The 14,564-nt window shown below is 35.2% G+C and overlaps 1 protein-coding gene across 2 annotated transcripts in view; it reads left to right on the top strand.

The window, feature by feature from the left end:
- The window catches only part of EFL1 (elongation factor like GTPase 1), a 152,486-nt gene that overhangs the window by 5,024 nt on the left and 132,898 nt on the right, over positions 1–14,564 (top strand). For both annotated transcript variants that reach the window (XM_054042703.1, XM_054042702.1), the window contains exons 5-11: positions 2,771–2,904; positions 3,600–3,737; positions 4,687–4,901; positions 10,883–11,006; positions 12,067–12,143; positions 12,285–12,421; positions 13,880–14,002. In XM_054042703.1, the coding sequence (XP_053898678.1) occupies positions 2,771–2,904; positions 3,600–3,737; positions 4,687–4,901; positions 10,883–11,006; positions 12,067–12,143; positions 12,285–12,421; positions 13,880–14,002 (948 nt within the window). The remainder of the gene's footprint in view (positions 1–2,770; positions 2,905–3,599; positions 3,738–4,686; positions 4,902–10,882; positions 11,007–12,066; positions 12,144–12,284; positions 12,422–13,879; positions 14,003–14,564) is intronic.

Below are 14,564 nucleotides of genomic sequence, written 5' to 3'. Positions count from 1 at the left end.
CTAGCTGGTTTTTATAATCAATTGATTATAGTGATATCAGTATCAGTTGGAAGGTAGCTGATCAGTCTCAGGTAAGGCAGGGCTCAACTCCCCTTAGAGGGCCAGCCATCCTGTGACAGTTGGTTTGAGCATTGTGAGACTTTGTGGATCTGTTACACAAAACAAGCTTTAAGATTACAGTTTCATATGAAATTTAAAGAATCTCGATGTATCTAACTCACAAAACTAATGAAGAAGAATATATGAATTTGCTGCTAGCCTGCTGCAGAATTTTGAAAATTTGTTGGTAATTTTATGATGTTTTGTAATAATTGAACATTTACGGTTCTGGCTCAAACTTGTCTTTTTAAAAGTTACTTTAAAAACAACAGTTTTCAATAAGGGAAATTCAGTTTTTAATTTGGGATATCATGAGTGCAGTTTATCCCCATAAATGATAGCTACTTGTGTTTATCTTTACATGCTGAAGTACCTACTCTCTTGACTCAGTTACAGGGTATAATTTTTGTTCCATTAATTATAATTTAATGCAATAATAGTTAATATACATCACTTTTTATCAAAACATGTTCTTAAATACACTATCTATTCTGTCCTAAACACATTTCTACAATTTTGGCCAAGCTAAAAAACTGGTTAGGAAATTCCTGTAATTAAGTCATAGTATATAAAGAATAAACAGCTAAAAGCCACTGAAACGAATTATGTTTATTCTTTCAACGTGCAATAAATATTGTTCAGGAGTAAAAGTGATAGATAAACCAATTTTTTTGACTTATCAAGGCATTATGAAGATTCCTGGCTAACACATCTTGTTTTAAGTGGTGGTGTGGCTGTTGTTAGCCTCTCTTGGCTTATCTAGGAGTATTGCCTAACTAATTTTGTTGCATACTTGGATGTTGTCTTCAGAGACACATCTTCTGCTGGAGCCACTGTCTTAGAGCGTGAATTTTTCTTGTTTGTTTAGGCCAGGGGTCGGCAACCTTTGGCACGTGGCTCGCCAGGGTAAGCACCCTGGTGGGCCGGGCCGGTTTGTTTACCTGCCGCACCGGCAGGTTCGGCCAATCGTGGCTCCCACTGGCTGCGGTCCCCCGTCCCAAGCCAATGGGGGCAGCGGGAAGCGGCGGCCAGCACATCCCTCGGCCCGCGCTGCTTCCCGCCGCCCCCATTGGCCTGGAGCGGCGAACCACAGCCAGCAAGAGCCACGATCGGCTGAACCTGCGGACACGACAGGTAAACAAACAGGCCTGGCCCACCAGGGTGCTTACCCTAGTGAGCCGCGTGCCAAAGGTTGCCGACCCCTGGTTTAGGCATTAGCTGTTTGCTGAGAAGTGTGGTTTGGATTTCTGTTTTACAGATGTAGATTTGTGATTTAAAAAATATATATATTTATTTTTTGGTGGTCCTGATTCATCTTGTGTAGTATTGGTTGTATATTTTTGTTTTTGAGTGTATGTTCTCTTTCAACACAACAGCAGTTCTTCAGCAAACTCATCTCTCTCCTCCACTTGTCCCATCCAACATCGGTAGAGTGGGATGGGGAAAGGGTTCATGAGTCCTCAATTAAAAAACATTCTTTCTAGCTCAAGTTAAGTGTGCCATTCGTATCAGGGTAAATGTCCTGACTGGGAGATCTGTTAGGCTGTGTAATAGTCTCCCAAGGGTTGTAGTAGAGAAGACTTATCCTCCCAAGGTTAGTGTTAGAAGCTTTTCACTTGCGATGTGTAAAATTAAGTTGGACAAAACACTAGTGGTGAACAAGCCCATGCTAATAGGGGGGTTGGATTAGATGGCATAAGTCTTTATTTCTTTTTTCTACCTATTAGGTATATTAGAAATTAAAACTTCTGGTTAGAATATTCTACTATATTCTATATTTGTTTTCTTTCAGACTTTATTAAAGGAAGGTGTTACAATATTAAATATATTACTATATTATATTACTATATCTGGCTAGGTATGGAAGTTGTTCAGTGTTCAGGTATGTATTTTTAAAGGGCAACTTTCAATAGTGAACGACTGAAATCTACATTTTGTGTAAAAAAATAAAAAAAGTCTAACCGCATCATGCAAATGTTTTCTTTAAGCTTGAGGAAAACTTCTTTCCCAACTATTATTATAGAAACATTCCCCTCCAGTGTTTGCAGACACAACATTTTAACTTTGTGACTATACATGAAAATTATAAATTGAAACTGACTAGACCATATTGTAATTTCTAAGCTGAGTAGAGTGCAAAAATGAACAAATGATGACCGTAGATATAAAAAATTCTTCCATTTTTTGATAAACTAAAGATACATGCTAGTAATACAGATAATGAAAAAATGTAACTTCTACCTTAAGTGATACTTCAACAATTTATCTTTTAAGAGTAAAGGATTGACTTTCATGGTGAGCTATTCTTAGTGTCTTTTAAACACAGATTTTAATATGGTTGTCTGGCATTTTGGCTATTGGCATTCCAAAAGCTAGATAGGGCCAGATTTTCAAAGGTACTTAATGCCTAAAGATGTAGCTAGGCATCAATTGTGATTTGCAAAAGCACCTAAGCAGGAATCATTGGGAGTTAAGTGCCTAACCTGCTTAGGCACTTTTGAAAATTCCACTATCTACATTATTAGTTGTTACATTATTAGTTGTCTAAATATGTTTGACAATCAGGCTCCTGGTGTCCATACTAATACTAATATCTATATCTAAGTGATGGACGTAGAAACTTTTATAAGTCACTTTGTGTATTTAAAAGTAAATTGTTGTTTGATTCTAGGTGATCAGGAGTATCTCATTAATCTGATAGACTCCCCAGGACATGTGGATTTCTCTTCAGAAGTATCAACTGCTGTCCGACTCTGTGATGGTTGTATCATAGTGCTGGATGCTGTGGAAGGAGTCTGTCCACAGGTGATATTTAAAAAAATTGATTGAGAAAGGATGGAGCTGAGAGAATAGACAAAAATGTTACTGTTTAGCTATTTTAAATACATTAAACAGAAGAGACATACAAACCAATGGTCAGAAGTTCTGTAAAATGTTACGCTCTTTTAATAAATTGTGTGTTGCATATGAAGTCTGATTTACTGCTGAGTGACTGAGAGATTAACCATAGAATGTGTTCATGAATATGTGGTTGAGATACTGTTGCCTTGGTGTTGGAGATACAAGTGCATGCTGTCACTGGCAGTGGAATATTATTACACAGAAGAGATAAAAGTAAAGGGGAGTATAGATGTTTTTTTTAAAGGTTACATATTTTTCTTAATTTTGCTCTCTAAATATACTAAAATATCCCAAATAACAGAATATCTCTAGTATATTTATCCTCTTATGATTATAAGATTTTTTTTTGTAAGAAATGTTTTTAAAATCTACATTGCTATGAAAATGCTTTCTATGGCATAATTCTGTAATAACTAACTCCATGTATTTTGGTATACAATCCAGAGATGTTTAGAACCAGAAGTCGATAATGTATTTATTTAAATTTTGCTTCTAAACTTAGTGGCTTTCTCTTTAACATTGTAAGTATTAATTTTGTAATGTTAGGGTTTCCTTAACTGTTTCACTCCTTTTTTTTAACATTTTCTTTTCCCTGATAGACTCAAGCAGTTCTGCGACAGGCATGGCTAGAAAATATCCGTCCAGTCTTGGTGATTAATAAAATTGATCGTTTGATAGTGGAGCTCAAGTTAACTCCTCAGGAAGCCTATTCTCACCTTAAGAATATCTTAGAACAGGTATGAGGCTTTACAGTGCAACATTAAGACAACACATTTTGCAGTTTCCCCCCCCTTTTCTCAGTGCTCTAATTGAGGGATGCTGCCACTTTCTGCCCTTTTTATTTGGATAGAAGAAGTGCAAAATGTAGTGTGAGGTAACCAGTTTTCCCTACCTTTTGATAGTCATGCACTGTTGTGTCTATTTTAATTAAACCTTCTTAATTATTTAATACCTATTCCTCTTTAACTTTCTGGGCATTTATAATGTACACAGCTCTGAAAAGAATACTGAGTTCTTCTCTACAAGCCAGCAGGAGGCATTCTCACAGTGTTAATGGCATATCTCAGAGATTTGATACATATAATACTATTTTTAAAACCCATGTTTACTATGTATTGTTTGAGTTCTTTGGAGGTAGAAATAATACTATATTTATAATCTCAGAAATACTGACTGCCTGATTTGGGGTTGGAATTGTTAAACAGTAGTCTTTAAATATTTAATTATAAATTGATTTCTCATTAATAGTTTGAGATAGCTGTAAATATAGTTATTTCCCTATATGTCATATCCTACTTTCTGTTTTTATGTATTTTACTTATTGGAAATAATAATTCACCATTTCTCATTGTGAAAAAGGATACTTTAAAAAAAAAAAAAAAAGCCGAGACCTAAATCCCATTAAAATTAGATATGATTTGTGAAGTATTACAGACATGGGGTGAAATCGTGGCCCCACTGAAGTCAATGGGACTACTCCCATTGACTTCAGTGGGGCCAGGATTTCATCCACAATGTCTATATATTAACTTTTTTGCTAAGCTTAAGCAAGCTGCCTTTGGATGTTTAAGCAACAGTCCTATCATTAGATAATTGAAATCTTCTTTGTGAAAAGATTTCACAGGTTGGTTGCAGAGTTTTAGAGCACTAACTATAATTTTCTGTGGTTTTACATATGCTTCCTAGGTTAATGCAATCACTGGAGCTCTTTTCACTTCTAAAGTCCTAGAAGAAAGAGCTGAGAAAGAAACAGAAACTCAAGGGATTTCAGATTCTGTACATGGAGATCAAGTTTATGACTGGAGTGCTGGCTTGGAAGATACTGATGATTCACATCTTTATTTCTCGCCAGACCAGGGGAATGTGGTATTTGCCAGTGCAATTGATGGCTGGGGCTTTGGGTAAGTAAGTAAGTAAGTAAGTGTACCATTTCATTAAAGTATCATTTATCATATTTACTACGAAGGCAGCTGAAAAAATCTTTTGAATTGGTTTAAATACTTTTTAGAGGTAACCATTTTGCATTTTCCCAGATATCTAATTGCATGTGAAAGTTGAATAGTCTTTTTCTTCCAAAGTTTCGATTCATGTTCTTGAAAAAAATCACTGTTTTGGTTCTTGACCGTTACAGTTTCGAGGATTTTATGTTCTTCCAAAAATATTTTCTTATACTATGGTGGTTAGTTGCTGTCTTTCTTTTAGGTTTCTACATGCACACAAATTTCATATTTGTTTTCTTGTGACTTTCTATGAAGTTTTTTTTTGTATTTCAGCAGATATTTGCACATCAGTTACACAGCGATGGCAGAGATATTACATTAAATCATAAGAAATCAAGCATAAAACAGCTACAGAAAACTTTATAGAATTCCATATTTCATAGTGTGTTATTAAGGTCATATGTTTTTTGAGTTTCTTTGCTTACATTCTTATTTTTTAGCTTTTTGTTTCAGAATGGGTAGGTGGGTTGTAATAAAGATTTGTAAACATTCTGATTATTTACCACAAGGTGGAGTGCTTGTCTTTGTCTTTAACATGTACTTAAAGGGATACAGCCCATTAATTTAGGTTCAAATTTTATATTTTTTATTGATGATTTGACAAAATTAAATTGTTTCTTCTTTAAAAAAAAAAGTTAAAATTGGTCTTTTGTTTGGATTTAACTATTTCCCTGTGGAGTTTGTAACCCAAACATAACAGCTTTATGCCAGTGCATAAGAATCAGAAAGCAAAACTGATTGCTTTAGTTTCATTATCTACTCAGAATAGCACATAAGAAGTAAACTAATTGTATAAATAGTGCAAAGGAAATTAGATTTTAAAAATGCTTTCAGTTCTAAATAATCTAAGGTTGTGCTAGCCACACAATTTGTCCATTATTTTTAATCTGACAGTATCCCTCTAACACTCACTATACAATGGAAGTAACTGTTTTAGTAGTAGTACTGCAATTCCAGCGTTTAATGCTAGGATTCTGGTGTTATGCCTCTTATCTCTACCTAGTCTGACTCCTTCAACCTGGAAAGATTCAGTTAAAACAGTTGCAATGCAATTTAGGTTCAAGATGAAATTAGTTATAATATTTGAAGGTGAAAGAACTAGATCCTCTGTCTTAGCAATTTTTTTAAACATAAGCAGAGATGAGCGGGTAGCCCTCGGAAGTTTGAGGTGTGTCTGTCACTTACCCTTTCTTTCCAACTTCAGCAGTAGTAGGAGTGTGGGAGAGATAATTTTGGGTGAGGATGCATACACAATTGTAACATGATCCTAGCAGTGACTGCATGATGATAAATGCAGTCAAATGTAATAGTTTTATACAAAAATATTTAACCAAACTTTAAATATAAATCAAATTATTTTTTCAGCAGAATTTATGGGGCTGCTTTCTCTAATTTCACCTTTGTCAATAATTGTTCGTTATCCCTCTTTGAGGCAATGACAAACCACTAATAAGCTTTTAAAAGGTTTAAAAGATGGTGTGAAAAACATATTTTTATTGCCACTGAAATTTAAAAGGAAGTATATCCTTTCTCATAGCAAGAAAAATAGATTGATGCTATCCCAGACTAGTAATTAGCAAACCTATGTTGTTTGAGAGTCACTTGAAACACCACTGGTCTTAATATTTATAGTGTAGAAATCTATCTGGATATATTATAGCAAATGTTTGTTCAGTCTGTTGGCTTCCATGTGTTAAATGTGTTTCTGATTTTTACAGTCTTTAATTTATCCTGACTGTAACTGTTATGCTAGAAATCTCCTGAAAAAGTTAATGGTGGCAGATTAACAATAAATCTGTCATGCCAGGGTCCAGTTGCTTGAACTTTTCAAGGTTTTTTTTATGGTCTCTGACAATAGCAATACTCTAGTCAGTAGACTGAGAAAATAATATAGTTATAATAATCTCATACTTAGTATTTCTGTATCTTTCTTCAGCAGTTCTCAAAATGCTTTGTGATTATTAACCGAGGCCCCTGACAACATATCTGTTTTTATACCAAAGTAATTAAACAATTTGCAGCTTAAGTGGTTATAATATTAGCAAGAATTGAGGAGAAATAAATTTAAAGAGTAAAAAAAATCAGGTTTCAGGTTTTGAGAAGAGAAATTATAAGTAAACATAATTATATAGTATAAATATGTTCCAAGTATTTGTAAATAATCTTCTCAACCACTGACTGGTAAATAGCTATGTAAAAATCTGTTCCTTAAAAAAGATGCTACAGTGGAACTCTGTAACAAAATATAAAACTGAAAGCTTAAGAACCACTTAAGAGCTTTCTCTTTAGCTCAGACTGCTTGATGTTCCTAACTAGAACAATGTTTGCTAATATCTTGTAAATTATGTAGCCACTTTTCTGAAGCTGACTGTGATCATGAAGTCACTACAACTGCCTTATTAAATGGAAAGATGGACATATCTTGTTCGTGAATGTCATGCTTTTTGGTAAAAGTGATGTTATATATATGGTCTGATTGGCCGACTTCTTTTTTTGTCACTTCTGTTCCCCTGATAGTCCCTTTGCAGATGATTTGTATGCAAACATGTCAGAAAATATATTTATTTTTCTAACACACAGAATTAGATTAATAGAATATGGGAGGACCTCAGTCTTGAGAGTTTGACACAGGTGAAAACTCCCTGATATACTTTCAGGGAACACTTGTCATATATCATTCTTGATGTAGGTTTGATTCATACACAGAGAATTGTGTAGAACAAAGTTTATTTGACATGATGGGAAAGTGTTCATAACAATCATTTATGTGGGAATTTTTAAGGCTACATTGGATGGAAGTAGTTGAAAAGCACTGATTGAGATTGGAGCTGCAATGCATAATGAGCTCTCAAATATTTTTTCTTGGACACTGACTTTGTGGGGTTTTTGTTTTTGTTTTGTTTCAAATCAGTTAACGTTTAATATGTAGCGGTAACAAAATAGTATTTCTGTATAGTAGAAAGTTTGATGGGTTTTTAAGCTTTATTGGTCACATGACTGGTGATTAAGTGTGCTAAGGTAGGGAGTTGTGTTGGTCTATTTTTACTTAAATGTTTACTTTGTATCTGTTATGGGCTGGTTCTTGTGTGTTTAAAATATAAGCTGGGGTGCCCAGAGCTTCGAATGTGAAGCTTGTGAAAGACTGAAATCTAAATAAATAATCACAAGCTGATCTATTGTTATTTAAGCTTCCCAAGGTAAAAGGATTTTAAGAATATGACCTGAGCTCATTTGTGCATTTGATACCTTGGTTTGCTAGAGAGGATAGAAAAGCTTTTTGATTATAATATGGCAGTACAATACAGACATAAGAAAAAGTTTGAAAATAGGTTCAAGTTTGTTTGCAAAAGACAATACAACTCAATGTTAAGATTCCCCCCAGGTTAATTTGATGGATTACTAAAATGTAGAAGCTTTTTCTTTCCGTTTTAAGACTTGAAATTCTTAGTGAATTGTATTATTTTGGGTTCTTCATGTACAGGACAGTATCTCCGCCAAATATCTCCGCCAAGGGAGCACTCCTGGAACTCATGAGTCTCATGTTGGAATCTTATTTGACTTAAGTCAACTTTTTTCTTTCTTGAATCTATATATAAGTAATAGAATAGCTTCTGTTACTCTGTTTTCTGAAGTATACAACTTCCTACAGCTTAAACAGAACAGTGATGGTGTTGTCTGTAGTAGTTTCCTGATGCTGCTTATTCTGGATCTTTTTCCTGTGTCATCAGAAAAATGCTTTAATGTTTTTGCTAAAGTTGGATGAAAACTATTTGGTCGAAGGGACCATTTGTTTATTTATTTATTTATTTTAAGTAGCTAGCATCGTCGGGTTTAGTGATGGCAGTGGTAGAAGTTCCTTTAAATGAAAAAAGGAGCATTTTCTTCTTAATTAATCTCAGGAGGATCTGTCCAGGCTGCCAGCATGACCATCTGGTGAAATGTGGATCAATGAAGCATTTGCCTTAATCAAGGCAGGTTCTGGCTGTTATAATGTTTTGTAGTACTATTCCTAAGGAGATTCCATGTTTTCATGGTAGAGTAAATGAAGTCATTATATAGTGTTAGCCAGATCCAGTCCTGTGAATGGCGCATCTGCTTTTCTCATCGAGTCCAGGTGTTGAAAGGATGCAGTAAATCTATATACAGCAGTCACTGACATACAACAAATCATGAGGGTTTTTTCCCTTCCAAAGCCTTAGGGTAAACTGCTGAAAAAGTACATTTTTGAATTTTTTTCAGAGGCATAATTTGTCAGTCACTGACTTGGACAGGTTATTAATGTATTTCGTTAGGTGTGTGAAGTCCTAACTAGAAGACTTTACAGGTTCTGAAGATAGATTATCAGATACCAGTGTGGTATAAATATAATTGCCCTAATCTGATACACATGTATATATCTGTCTGTGTTTCCTCTCTTTACAAGGGATAATGTACAAATTACAATATGTAGAAATAAATGTTTTACAATAATTATTTCTCTCTCCCTTCTTACTGTTTAAAGATAAATCCTTTTGGATTGAAAAGATAGCTTTTTTGTGTACAGTGAATCAAATTAGAAGTCAATTAGCAAGACTTGTTTGAGTCAAACTAGATATATCCTTCTTGTTTGAATATACTGGATAATTAAGTCATATAGATACCAAGAAAAACTGCCAAAAGTGTCAGGTAAAATGTTTTATTTTATAAAACATAACATACTTTGCTTTTGGCCTTTTTCCATGAATGCATTTTTTGTATGGCCAGACAGTACAATAGTAGTGTGTATTCTAAAAATTTGGAAACATATTTTATAAGTAGTTCCAAAAGCAATATAGAAGAATATATGATAATGAAATCTATACTTACAGAGACATTTTCATTTTATGGCTGACACAACTTAACAAGATTTACGTAGATCTTCCTGTGAGTATATTACTCAGGTGATCTATGATCTGTAGTAGCTATTGATTGATTTCTGGGTGGGAGTTAGGCCATTTAGGGCTAACATCTTAAGATCTACCTGTCTGAAAGAGTGCCTCTATTCCCTTTTGATATTACTGTACTGCAGTCATGATGAGCAGAGGAGCTCAAGTTGGAGACCTCATGATATAAAAGAAAGGGAATTGCTGGTAGAGTGTTCTCAGCGAGGGGTTTTTAGAACTCACTCTCTTCCCTTGGTCCGAAATAGCCTGCATTTGTTGTCTTTCAGTGTCCACTGTAAAGCCCATTAATTCTCCCTTGCTGTTGGAACCATGTGAAGGAACCATTAGGCAGGTGTTAGGGTTTTTATTTCATTCTTTATTTTTCCCTTGATATTGATGTGTATGGGAGTTAGGAGGAATTTTTCGAGTGGTTACAAAAGGTAATAGATTTGTTATAATTGTATCTATAAATATTGGCAAAGTCACTGGGGAGCTGTGGATAGGCGTTCTTTCTTTTTTGTGTATATATATAATCAGTAGCATATCATAATCCTAGCGTGGCTTTAGGTTTTATCTTTGTAATCTGGCCACAGACCCTAATTAAAAAACATAACATGGTCCTTCTCACAGAATGAATTTGAAATTCCTGACTTAATATAAATAATGTTTTATGTTGTATCCTGTTGTGTTGCAATGACATTATATAAACATCAGTTACTTTAGTTAGGATAAGGTTCAGACGTCAAGTTGGCCTTTATGTAAAAAAAAAAATGTTCAAACAAATACAGATGTATATTAAATATTGTTACTTTTAAAATTAAGTGCCCTGAACTAAAGAGAAAACAGTAGAAACTGTGGGGGTAAAATAAGGATGCAAGACTACTTAGATATGAATATCACATAAGTTGACACATGCTTACATTGATAAGTGTAATGTTGTGCATACAAATTTGTATCAAGATAGATTTTTCTTTCTTTTAGCATTGAGCATTTTGCAAAACTGTATAGCCAAAAGATTGGGATCAAACATGCAGTACTTTTGAAGACCTTGTGGGGAGATTATTATCTAAATACAAAGGCAAAGAAGATAATGAAGGGTGACCAGGTAATATTGTTAGGTTACATGTTACTTTGAAGCTCCTTGTTGACCTTTTTATCTTTGTTGAAAAGAAATTATAAGGTTTTCTGTCAAATAGCCATGGGTAATACATTATTTGACCTGAAGCCTGATATTCTCTAATTCCATTCCTCACAGTATGGTATGAAAATTCTGACCTCAAAAATTTTTTTTAATTCATATTGCATAAATAGAATTAATAGCCTCTCAGATTTGCCTCAGGAGATTGGTGGTGAATCTGGCTATTGGAGGGATTCCTCTTGCCAAAGGAACCCTCAGGTATCTTAGAGCCAGCATACCACCTCCTACATGCCTCATTTCCATGCCCAACATACGGGGCATACCAGCAGCCAGGCATCAGGGAGCAGAGATGCTAGCCATGCCTCTGTAGTGAAAGATGAGAGCTGGTGGGAGAGGAAGGGTCTGTAGGAGCCACTAAGGCAGTTCTGTGCTATCTGTGGATTCTTCCAGTTCTAGAGCAGTTTTGCTCCAGGAGAGCATCATAAATGTGCCCTCCCAGACTAGAGATTATTGCCTCATTAGTAACTTCATTGCTTCATGGAGTGAATATGGTATTTTTAGCCTATGAAGACCATGGCTGGGAATCTTCCGTTCTCTTGTATGAAGTATTTCCACTTTGGAGAGCAGAGCAGTTTCTCTCCCTCTTCATTTAGTATAGTTTTTCTTCTGTCTGTGGAAGTGAGAATTAATACTTATAAAATAGCTGATATCCAGACTCAGGACAGCCATGATCAGTATTGATAAGTCTCTCTTATTAAAAATTAAACCTTTGTCCTTTGACTTTTTTGATGGCATGTGGTCCAGTAACTTACTCCATCCAAATTTGATTAGGGCTGTTGATTTACCTCACTTTATATACAGACAGATTAACAAGAGATTTAATCTAATATGACTAGTTTTAAACACTACTTATGGAGGTTGGTCGTTTAATCATGCAGGACTATTCATTGTGAAACTGATCAATGCTAAGCTATCGGCTATGTAATGTTTATTCAATCTCCTAAATATTGTGTGTGTGCTCTTCTAGTCAAAAGGAAAGAAACCTCTGTTTGTGCAATTGGTGTTAGACAACATCTGGAGTCTATATGAAGCTGTTCTGAAAAGGTAGGAGAAGTTCCAATATTCTCTTTGAATCCTTTTCACATGCTTTTTGCAGAGATGAAGATGCTTGAAATATGCTGATTATCACAATCAAATACTGTTGATGCTTGTTGCATATCATTCTGCTGCTGTTTTTTTCCATAGAGACAAAGAGAAAATAGATAAAATTGTCACCTCTTTGGGATTGAAAATTGGTGCACGTGAATCACGTCATGCGGATCCTAAAGTTCATCTCAATGCCATTTGCAGTCAGTGGTTACCCATATCCCAGGCAGTCCTCTGTATCCTTAAGAAAAAAGCTATTTGGTGGTTTACCAGAAGTTTTTAGACTTCAAAGGGTTACCTATGTATTTTTGTATAATTTGTGTAAACTGTTTTTTTTTAAATGTATCCCCTATATTTCTCGTTTTTTACTTCTTTGTCTTTTTAACTAATATATGAGATTATAAAAATGTAGCTCTCCCAAAGGCATTTCCCTCCCATCCCCTTCTTCCAAGATAGCTGTTCTTTATAGCTTTTCTCTTGAGTACCTGTACAAAGAGAGAGGGAAACTGCACTGAAGTTAACTCTTTGTTTAATGGGCCCAGATAGTTTTCCTGCACTTATCACAACATGGAATATGTGTAGTACCAGAATCACTGCAGAGTGGGAAATAGAGAGTTTGTAATGGTACCCATTGTATATTGAACAGTTGACTATAATTATTTGAAAAGAAGCTAATAAGTTAATCAAGCTGGTGTTTATGTAAAAAAAAAAAAAAAGTAATTTTTTCCCAAAAAGAGAGAATGTTTAGCCATATTTTGCAAATTAAACACTTATGCTTTCTGATGCTGGGAGGATTTACTGATGTCAAAAGCTGCTCCAGTCTACCAAGAACTTGTTTCGGTGGTGATTATGTTGGTCATGGAGGATGTCTTGGCACTACAATAAATTCCCATTAGTTTCAGTTGATAATTTAGTCTACTTTATCAATTCAATATCCTCTTAATTCTTTCTTTTCCTGCTACTTTTTTCTAAAAGGCTGCATTTTTGTCAAGTCACTTTGTAGACCGTGTCCATTAATTATCAATATAAAATTTGTCTAAATTCTTACTGTTTCTGTTGTGGACTAGTTAGTGAGGCATGTGAACATGGCCTCTCTGCATGGAGTCATCTTTCCCTGCATGTCTTCCATTTCTGCTTCAACTTCTCACCAGGGTTACACTCAGTATCAATTCTATTTTCAGTTCTATTTTGTTACCATTGGAAGTGGTTTTGTTCCTTTCTAATCTAATGTTTGCTGATCTAGTCCTAATGAATTTAAAAATTCTTACCTGTTATGTTTTCAGTCTGTTTCCCTTATTGATAAAATGATTGAGATTTAAATTTAAAGCAGTTTATACCATCCACATAAGTATACTGATGGACATATTTTCTCTGTTCTAATATTCAGTTACATTTAAGTAATTAATCTCTGATTTCCACCATCTTAGTGTTCTTGCATGTATGCGTGCATTTAAAAGAGAGAATTTTATGAAGTCTTTTGAGGTCAGATGGGCTTACAATATGCTTCTATTTTGTAGTTTATTTGATCATAAATATATATTTTAGAAAGTCTTTTTTGAAGAGTTACTACATTGGCAGTTGGTACACACAAATGGTAACATTTGAAAAATACAATATCTGATGCATATACCTAATTTCTAGTTAATAAAGAACTGTATATGAGGTTTCTATACATCCTTAACAAAGTGCTTTAGCTATGGTGTGTAGTAAACTCCCGAGTCCTCTTGATATTACTGCTGAGAGGGTAGAGAAGTTGATGTGTGTTGGAGCTAGAACTTTTGATTCGCTACCCCCAGAAACTCAAGAACTGAAAAAGAGTAAGTAAATGTTCTCTCAACAGCTTGAAAATGTCAGGTTTTTTTGTTTTTTTTAATGCACTCACCATATCTGTCTTTAGGTCATGAGTATCTGTATAACCTCTGCTTTGCTGCTGTTATTTAGTGTCCATGCTGTCATTCACCAGATCTTTGATTATGCTGTGCTAGAGTATTAGGCATCTTATTTTATTGTTCAGTATGTTTCTGAGACCTTGTGCGTTGCATTGCTTTTAGACCTCTCAAGTTGCAGATAGAACACAGTAACTCCTCACTTAACGTCCTCCCACTTAACGTTGTTTAGAAGTTACGTCGCTGCTCCATTAGGGAACATACTCATTTAAAGTTGTGCAATGCTCCCTTATAACGTCGTTTGGCTGACTTTACAAGGGAGCATTGCACGAGTTCGTCTTCTCCGCCTCCTCCCCGTCCCTTCCTCCCTCCCTCCCAGCACTTCCCCCCCCTCGCCAAACAGCTGTTTGGCAGCGCTTAGGACTTTCTGGGAGGGAGGGAGCGAGCGGGGAAGCTGCTCCCCGCCCCCCCGTCTCCCCTGGCAGGCAGGGCC

The sequence above is a fragment of the Malaclemys terrapin genome, chromosome 10 (assembly GCF_027887155.1).
Source record: "Malaclemys terrapin pileata isolate rMalTer1 chromosome 10, rMalTer1.hap1, whole genome shotgun sequence".
NCBI classification, from domain to species: Eukaryota; Metazoa; Chordata; order Testudines; family Emydidae; genus Malaclemys; species Malaclemys terrapin.
This window is presented reverse-complemented; position numbering and strand designations above follow the sequence as displayed.